The sequence below is a fragment of the Trachurus trachurus genome (assembly GCF_905171665.1).
Source record: "Trachurus trachurus genome assembly, chromosome: 1".
Lineage (NCBI taxonomy): Eukaryota > Metazoa > Chordata > Actinopteri > Carangiformes > Carangidae > Trachurus > Trachurus trachurus.
Genome location: NC_139891.1, coordinates 40,443,399 through 40,453,224, shown reverse-complemented (window position 1 = coordinate 40,453,224; position 9,826 = coordinate 40,443,399). Strand labels below are relative to the sequence as shown.

Below are 9,826 nucleotides of genomic sequence, written 5' to 3'. Positions count from 1 at the left end.
TCGTTCTGCTGCTGGAGAAACTCCTCGTTGTCCCTTTAAAGGTAACAAACCTACTGCTATGACTATAGGGGTTATGGTAATGGGCCAATTTGACTAAATGTTGAACTATCCCTTTAACTATGTAATTAGTAACGCAACTAATTACTTTTTAAATGAAGTAATCAGAACAGTAATGTGATTACTTATAACACTGAAGCTCCTCCCCCCCGGAGCGTCATCAATCAGCCAATCAGAGCGCAGCAGCAGCAGGATGAGGATCATCCTAATTTAGCTCAGATTAAGTGGTTTTCCCGGAGCAGCAGCAGCAGCTCAGAGAGTCAGAGAGTCGGAGCGCCGTTGCCGTGGTGATGTCTGTGGTGCGCCCCCCCCTCGCCCCCCCCTGGAGGAACAGCAGCTTCACCCTGGGGGGGGGCAGAGACCCCCCGCTGTCCGACCAGGGGGAGACCATCATCGGGGTCTACCTGCTGCTGCTCGGTGCGTAACAGACCTAAACCTAAACCTAAACCTAAACCTACACTGCAAAAACTCTACATCTCTCCAAGAATATTTGTCTTATTTCTAGTCAAAACTAATCTAATTATAACTAAAATAAGTATATTTATACATATACATACATAGTGCTTCTTTCAAGCAGATTTTCACTTGAAATAAGTAGAAAAATCTGCCAGTGAAAGCAAGTTTTTGTGTTTGTAATAAGAAAGAAAAACTTGCTCCACTATCAGATTTTTCTACTTATTTCAAGTGAAAATCTGCTTGAAAGAAGTAAAAAGTGTCTAAAAACAAGCTGCTTTTTAATGTGATGAGTCTTATTTTAGGTATAATGAGATTTGTTTTGACTAGAAAGAAGACAAATATTCTTGGTAAGATGTAGAGTTTTTGCAGTGTAGCTACTATAGATAGATGATGACATCATGATTGTGGGTAACACCTGTCACTATCAACAACACAAACATCAAAGTCTTTTCCTACTACTACTTGTCATCCATGTGGCTGCTGCTGCTCTATCACATTGATTATATCTGTAGTAAAACACAGCACCGTGTTGATTTTCTGAGGAGAGCGGGGGCGGTGCTGGGGACCGCTGGGCTTGCCTGCCTCCCATCATGGCTTTTTGTTTTAGTTTGTCTACTTGTTTGTATCTTTATGTTTGTGTATTAAATCTCTTTTAGTTAAGTTAGCGTCTTTGTGTTTAGTTTGGGTCATGGTCTTGGGTCCATTGTTATGCCCCTCTGGGCCAACAAAGTTCTGGGGCGTAACAATTGGGGGCTCGTCCGGGATCGAACAACCATGAGGTGAAGTGAAGGTTTGTAGCTGTTGTGTGAGGTAGTAGTCTTCTTTTCAAGGTGGTTTGTGATTTAATTGCCTGTCTGTGTTTGCTTGAGAGTTCCCTGTAAGGTAGTCGTCGGGCAGAGAGAGACTCTTGCCACTTTGTTGTTTTGCCTTTCTTATTTTTGGTGGTGAAACCTGGGTGTGGGTACGTTTTCTGTGTGGCAGTGGGCCTTGCCTTGGTCCAGTGTTCACTCGCAGAGTTCAACGTTTAAAGAAGCCTCCCGGGAAGCCACTGAAGACTAGATACTGTAGTTAACCACATTACAGGGTGACTCTCTACAACGTCACTCTTCTACAGAGTTGCACAGCAGCGTAATCACAATCTCTTGTGGGTTGACTCTACCTCTAGTTTCATAAGGATTTTGTGTAAAATAGTAACAGTAACTTTGGGTATGTGACTTATTGTGTGGTACCTGCACAGTGCGTTCGTTGGGTCGTTCGGTTGCAGCTTGTTGGCAACATTTTGTGTAGCAGTGGCTACTGTGTGACCTCTTGTGCTGTGCTGTTGCAGTCCACTTTTGGTTGAGTCACTTGTGTGTGTTACTGGTTGCTTAGTTGTGGCTTCGTTTGGACCTTGTGTGCGTCTCTCTATAGATCAGTGGATCTTTGTGTGATGGAGTTGACTTAGTGAATTATAAGGTCTGTGTTTGTTGGTTAATGGCAGACTGCTTGGTGGCCATTTTGTGTTGTTGCAGTGGCAGTTCACTTTGTTCGGGTCTTTGTGTGCCGCTAGATAGCAACTACTTTGTGTGACCCATTAGTTTGTGGCTGCACTCGATTTTGTTTGGCCACCTGCAGTATCGTGTAAGTAATTAACCGTCATTTTGTAGTTTCCCTCATGGTGGTGGCCATTCTGGTATCTGGTGGGAGTGGCACCCACTTGTGTGGCTACTGTTGGCTGCTCACTCTCTTAAATCGAGTGGCAGAGTGTTGGTTGGCCTTCTTTTTGTATTTTGATCTTGCTGGATCCACTTTGACCCTTTTCGTTTGTCCCGACAGCAGTCCCAGGGTTTGATTTAATACATGTGCTTATTGTTGTTGTTCTTAGTTGAGGCCAGGTTCAGTCGTCCTTTTTGTTTAGAAATGTCAATGAATAGACAGTATGATATTCTGTTTATTCATTGTCTTAAAGGGGGGGGGGGTGTTACGGCTCATAGGGGTTAGCGTCTTTGTGTTTGGTTTGGGTCATGGTGTTGGGTCCGTTGTTATGCCCCTCCGGGCCAACAAAGTTCTGGGGCGTAACACACCAGATGAGTAGTCATAGAGCGTCGTCACACTAAATACATTCTTCTGTTGCCGTTTTACGATAAACCCCTTTTTTTCCCGGATGAAACGTGATGTTTTAAACAGGTAGAGGTCATATTGTTTTCTCATGGCGCAATTCAATCAGATCAGGAAATAAAACTTTCAGTCCCGTTCACTCACATGGAGACTTTTCCAGAGTTGAGTTCCCATGGCGACGTTACTTCCTGCTTCCGCTTAGGCTCTCCATAGATGACCCTGTAGAAGGTGGTGAGTGATTGTCTCTCCTCATCCTGTGGAGGAAGTGGAGGCGTTGCTCTGCTTTCTGGACAAGGAAGGTGGTGTTGGTCCATTCTGACTGGTTCTGACCGGTTCTGACCCGGTTCTGTGTGGTTCTGACCCATCTCTAGGCTGGTTGTCGTGGTTATCTCTGGTCTCTAGGCTGGTTGTCATGGTTGTCATGGTTCTGCCCCGTTGCTAGGCTGGTTGTCGTGGTTCGGGAACAGCATCGTGCTCTTCGTGCTCTTCAGGCAGCGCTCCACGCTGCAGCCCAGCGACTTCCTGACCTTCAACCTGGCCGTGTCCGACGCCAGCATCTCCGTGTTCGGCTACAGCAGAGGAATCATCGAGATCTTCAACGTCTTCCAGGACAGCGGATACCTCATCTCCTCCATCTGGACCTGCCAGGTAGCTACACAACTCTACACACAGACACACACAGACACACACAGCAGCTACCTCATCTCCTCTATATGGACCTGCCAGGTAGCTACACAACTCTACACACAGACTCACACCTCTACACACAGCGGATACCTCATCTCCTCTATATGGACCTGCCAGGTAGCTACACAACTCTACACACAGACACACACAGACACACACAGCGGATACCTCATCTCCTCCATCTGGACCTGTCAGGTAGCTACACACAGACACACACAGACACACACCTCTACACACACCTCTAATACCTCATCTCCTCCATCTGGACCTGTCAGGTAACACACACCTCTAGTAAACACACTTGTTCATTAGATTAGATTAGATGAACTTTATTGTCCCCCAAAAAGGGAAATGTGTCTTGGGCAGAGTGCATAGAGCCATATAGCAACAATACAACTAGAAAATTTCCTCTGGGGAATCAAACCCACGATCAGACACATGATCATCTTTCTATAAGCACTGACATGGAGGAGCTGTAACCACATTAGGTTAACTGTGTGTGTGTGATTTTCTGCCTCTGCACTGGTCTCACATTTAGGCTTAGCATGACAAAACGGTAACTCCTATCAGAACAAAACACAGATCAACGTTGCTCTAAGGACTTCCTGAAAAATGTGGTACGATTTGGTGTTTCTACAGTAAATATTTTGGCGACGCTGGCAGTTTTAAAACATCAGGCCGTTCTGCTTCTCTCAGAAAATATTTGTATTGGAGTCAATGAGGAGCAGAGACAGACGTGGCCGCACTCAGAGGCTGATTCTGTAAATTCTGTAAGTCTCTCTGATATTTTGAGCAGATGATAAGAGAGATAACAAGTTTGTCTTACAAATTCTGAAAAAATCACATGTGTGGAGTGTAAATTGTGGCCGGGCCGAGTGTGGAAAGAGAAAAAATCTGGAGTTTTTCTGGCATCTCTCCCACTCTAACTGATGATGTCACCCACTCTGACACGAACATTCCGTCCAATACACACACATTATAATCTCATAATTTCTCCAAAAATGATCATGGTTATTGATCAGGGATTGATCAAAAACTATATGACCTATCAAAACGTGGAATAATACGACAATACACAAGACTTGTGTCTACTGTTTAAAGTTTAAATGGAGTCTCTAGATGAAAGTATGCCTGAGCAGTAGACGTTTGTTAAACTCTAATGATTGGTCTTTTTTGCTCTTTTTTTTCGCCCGTCCCATTGACTTCAATGCAAAAATTTGTGCAGTTTGCAAAAATTCATAAACTGTTGATAAAAGTAACAGCACACCGTCACCGATCCCGATGTGAACAGGTGTAAACTAACCGGTGTGGACTTGTACTAACAGGTGGACGGGTTCTTCACGCTGGTCTTCGGTCTCAGCAGCATCAACACTCTGACCGTCATCAGCGTCACTCGCTACATTAAGGGATGTCACCCCAGCAGAGGTAGGTGGTAACCATGGAGACCAGACAGGTGGAGTGTAGATGCCTCAGCCTCTGACGCTGCTGCACATTGGAACGGATCGTCTGTGTAACTTCTACTTCCTGTATCTACAGAGGCAGAGGTCTATCACTGAAGCCCTTTGTTTTAAAGGGACAGTATGTGAGAATTGTAGGCTACATCAAGTAATCATAAAACACTCAACATGTCACCAGAGACTAAGGAACCATGTTCATTTGAAAGGCTAATCAAAGTGATAACAATAGTACCTACAGCCAGAATATTTGCATTTAAAAAAAATTGTTTTGCAGCCTGCAAATCATGTTTGTGTTTTGGTTTTGTGTTTTGACCTGTTGCTCCACCCACCACTCTCTCCCCAATCACAGCGTCAGGGGCATTTTGGCCTCTGGGTTGCCAGTTAAGCTACCACTGGTACGTTTAAATTAGGTGCCGTACATTTTGGAAAGATTATAGAGACAAAAGTGGTATGATTTTTTTTTTTTTAATAAACAAAAAAGTTTAAGATTTTCTAGAAAAAAGTGGTAATATTTCAAAAAAAAAAAAAAAGTAAAAAGGTTTTTAAAAAAACTGGTAACATTTCTCAAAAGGATTCTAGAAAAAGCGAAAAAGAGGTAAGATTTCGCAAAAAAATTGTAGAAAATTTCTCTCTCACAGCCAGAATATTTGCATTTAAAAAATTGTTTTGCAGCCTACAAATCATGTTTGTGTTTTGGTTTTGTGTTTTGGCCTGTTGCTCCACCCACCACTCTCTCCCAAATCACAGCGTCAGAGGCATTTTGGCCTCTGGGTTGCCAGTTGAGCTACCACTGGTGCTGCTGTGTTTTGAATTTGACTGCAGTACAGGTTTTGGCCACATTCTTTCATACTGCTCCTTTAATAGAAATACTACAACTCAGCTACATAACTCACGTTTGCAGTATAGGGTTAATGTCAGTGCCATGAAACTGATTTAATATGTCCTAGCACAGTTATATAGGTAGCCTCATCACCATGGCAACCACAAACTCACAACTACCACAGCCTATAGCCTACACATACAGGCAACAAAATAACAAACTATTATTATATGAACTAGCGGTATATGCACTAAATGTAACACATATCCACCCTATGATACGTTACGTTAGTTTCATTTATGTCAGATAACCAGATTACCTACATCACATTCAACAAGTTCATAACAGTTCTATAATATAAAACAACTTATTACTGGAGAAAAGTTCTTCCATGTCTCTTGGTTTTGGTGTTTCTTTCATGGGAACATCCGTACGCGGCACAAAAGTTCTGCATTTCACCAGATTCACAGCTGTGAAACCCTCTGACTGTTGACTGTGTGTGTGTGTGTGTGTGTGTGTGTGTGTGTGTGTGTGTGTGTGTGTGTGTGTGTGTGTGTGTGTGTGTGTGTGTGTGTGTGTGTGTGTGTTGCAGCGCGCCACATCAACAGGACCAGTGTGTCGGTGTGTTTGGTGCTGATCTGGATCACAGCTGGATTCTGGTCTGGAGCTCCACTGCTCGGCTGGGGCAGCTACACAGGTACAGACACACACACAGAGACACACAGAGACACACAGACACAGTTTCACCCTTGTCAGTGCCCGATCGGTTCCAGATGTTCATAGATGCATTTGTCGGTACTGAACGTGACTGGCTCTTACATATCTGAGCATTTTATTTAAAAAAATAATCTTTTAGGAACATACAGCAGTTGAATTTGCCCGGAATTGTCCTTTAACAATTAGTAACTGATCGGTCAAAAAATACAACAGAGGGAAATCCGTTACACTGTGCCTGTTTTTTCGTGCTTGTCCGCGGTGTCTGCCGTAAAGTGTTGGCGCATGTGCAGAAGCATCTGGAACCGATGTTGTTCCAGATGCCGATCGGGTTCTGACAGCCCTTAAAACTGGTTTTCATTAAAGGGACAACAAGGAGTTTCTATTTGGTTATAAAAAGTCTGATATTAATGTGGATGAATCTCCGTTACCACTTGTTAATGGTCCATTTTAGATAAATCTATGGTTTTGTCTCTATGGTTATTTTGTTATTATTAGTGGTGGTGGAAATGCTGGGCGAGCCGACCAGCGTTTCTTTACTTTCGGTTTCGTGGCGAGTCATGAGAATAACGCCGCCGAATCTCCGTTTATGGTGGGAACTACGACGGTATGTGATCGTCTTCCAACCTCTGACTTTAATTCTTGATGAATGAAAACATGAGTCTGTCTTGCACCGGTCAAAGAATTTCACGGTGCGGAGGCTCATAAATGTAGTGAGGAAACACTTCACTTTAAAGCAGAAGTAAGCGATCCGGTCGTTTTCGCTAATGCTGCGTTCCAGGCAGGCTTTTGAAATCGTAAATTACAGCTTCAAGTCACAACTTACGACTTTGTAGCGTTCCAGGCAACCCACTCGTGTTTTTCCGACCTGTTTTACCTGTGAAAGTCACTATAACGGCCACTCGTAACTTCCGACCGGTGAACTCGTACCAGATCGAACTGGTACGACTTCACAGGTCAGAAAAATACGAGTTTCCTTGAACGCACCATAACAGTCCTCGTCGCTACGTCGCCACATTCACGGCGTCCCTTGGCTGCACACACAGCCCTGCATGCCGTTCTCTCTCCTCATTGGATAAAAACTGTAGGATACGATAAATGTTTTCTCTTCGACTCAGAGCAGAGCAGAGGGACTGACAGACCCGTGTTTCAGTCCAAACACTCTATAGAAGTGATTGCTGTCGGAAGATATAACTATTTAAGACTTATATTAACACAAATATATCACTCACTTCTGCTTTAACAAAACTCCTCGTTGTCCCTTTAACAAACTTACAACTTACAAATATAGACACGAAAAGAAACGCTACCGTTAAAGGTTTCTGATCTGACCCCTGACCTCTGACCTCTCTGACCCTCTGACCCTCTGACCCCTGACCCCTCTGCAGACCGGGGCTACGGGACGTGTGAGGTGGACTGGGCCCAGGCGTCGTACTCGGCGGTGTACCGCTCCTACATCGTGTCCATCCTGGTCTGCTGCTTCCTGCTGCCGGTGCTCGTCATGCTCTTCTGCTACGTGTCCATCATCAACACGGTGAAGCGCGGCAACGCCCTGTCGGCCGACGGCGACCTCACCGACCGCCAGAGGAAGATCGAGAGGGACGTCACCATAGTGAGTCCCTCTACCCACAATGCACTGGTGTAGTCTAAACTGCTGTTACCTAGCAACCAGCGGTGTAGTCTGATGTGTTGTAGTGGGTAAACTGCTGTTACCTAGCAACCAGTGGTGGAGTCTCATGTGTTGTAGTGGGTAAACTGCTTTCTAGGTGGTAAACTGTTCATACTTGTATCACATAGACGCTGCTTCTCTAACTGTTTTATATCAAGGACCCAAAACTGACACAAACTAGACCACAGACCCCCATTGGACAACACACCAGAAATACACTAACAATCAATGTACGTTTAAATTAGGCCTAGCTACATTTTTGAAAGATTATAGAGACATTTCTGGAAAAAAGTGGTACAATTTCTCCAAAAAAGTTGAAACATTTTTAGAAAAAAGTGGTAAGATTTTAAAAAATAAAATAAAATAAACAAAAAAGTTTAAGATTCTTTAGAATAAGTGATTAAATTTCCCCCCCAAAAAATAAATAAAAAGGTTTTTAAAAAATTGAGAAAAAACTGGTAAAATTTCTCAAAAGGATTCTAGAAAAAGTGAAAAAGTGGTAAGATTTCGCAAAAATTTTTAGAAAATTTCTCTCTCTCAAAAAAGGGGCAAACAATAATACAGAAAGGGGTAAAGATTTCTTGAAAAGAAAAATTGAGAAGAAACTGGCAAAATTTCGCAAAAAAAAATCTAGGAAAAGTGGTAAAATTTAAAAAAAAAAAAAAAAGAAAAAAAAAGTCAAACAATAATTTAAAAAGTGATAACATTTCTGGAAAGAAAGTGAAAAAATTCGATCAAAAAGTGGTAAAATTAAAATAAAAAAATAAACAGAAAAAAGTTCAAATTATTTTAGAAAAAAGTGGCAAAAATTTTGCACTGTTTTTTTTGGGGGGGGGGGGGGATCTAGTAAAATTTCTCCCCAAAATTTTTTTTTTATAAGAAACTGGTAACATTTCTCAAAGAAATTCTAGGAAAAGTGGTAAAATTTCAAAAAAATTTACATAAAGTGGTAAAAGTAAATATAGCTAGTATAGTAAACAGTAAAAAGTTTTTTTTTTTTAAAGAAACTGGTAAAATTACTCAAGAATTCTAGAAAAAGTGGTAAACTTTTTCAAAAAATGTGGTAAAATGTCTCTAAATTCCTCCCCCCGTGGTCCAGGTTTCCATAGTGATCTGCACGGCCTTCATCCTGGCCTGGTCGCCCTACGCGGTGGTGTCGGTGTGGTCAGCGTGTGGTTTCCACGTGCCGAACCTGACCAGCATCTTCACGCGTCTGTTCGCCAAGTCGGCCAGTTTCTACAACCCGCTCATCTACTTCGGCCTGAGCTCGCGCTTCAGGAAGGACGTGGCGCTGCTGCTGCCGCTGCCCTGCGGCCGCGACGCCAAGGACGCCGTGAGGCTGAAGCGCTTCAGGCCCCAGGCCGACGCCCACGGCAACGGGCGGGGGGGCGGAGCCAGGCTCAAGGTTCCTCTCAACCACGCCGAGAGGAAGTACTCGTCGCCGGGGAAACGGCCCAAACCGGCGCCCAGCCCCGACTCGGGGAGGGGAAGTCCTCCGGGAACGCCGCCGCCGCCGCTCGGCAAGGAAGTCTTCTACATCGACATCCCACGGCCGTCGGAGAGCGGCCCCGAGTTCGAGTGTGACCGACTCTGATGGACCGGTCCTGGTTACCTAGCAACCAGTGGTGTAGTCTAATGTTACCTAGCAACCAGTGGTGTAGTGGGTAAACTGCTGTTACCTAACAACCAGTGGAGTAGTCTAATGTGTTGTAGTGGGTAAACTGCTTTTTAGGTGGTAAAGTGGTAAAAAAAAAAAATTCTTTTAAATAAACAAAAAAGTTTAAGATTTTCTAGAAAAAAGTGGTAATATTTCAAAAAAAAAAAAAAAAAAAGTTTTTTAAAAAATTGAGAAAAAACTGGTAAAATTTC

At 43.4% G+C, this 9,826-nt stretch overlaps 1 protein-coding gene across 1 annotated transcript; it reads left to right on the top strand.

The window, feature by feature from the left end:
- Positions 1–347: 347 nt before the first annotated feature.
- opn6a (opsin 6, group member a) lies at positions 348–9,551 on the top strand (the record flags this gene model as incomplete). Its single annotated transcript, XM_083970988.1, has 6 exons — positions 348–474; positions 3,053–3,258; positions 4,623–4,722; positions 6,167–6,271; positions 7,677–7,900; positions 9,057–9,551. 6 exons carry the CDS (start codon positions 348–350, stop codon positions 9,549–9,551), a joined length of 1,257 nt encoding a protein of 418 aa, XP_083827114.1.
- Between the last annotated feature and the right edge of the window lie 275 nt (positions 9,552–9,826).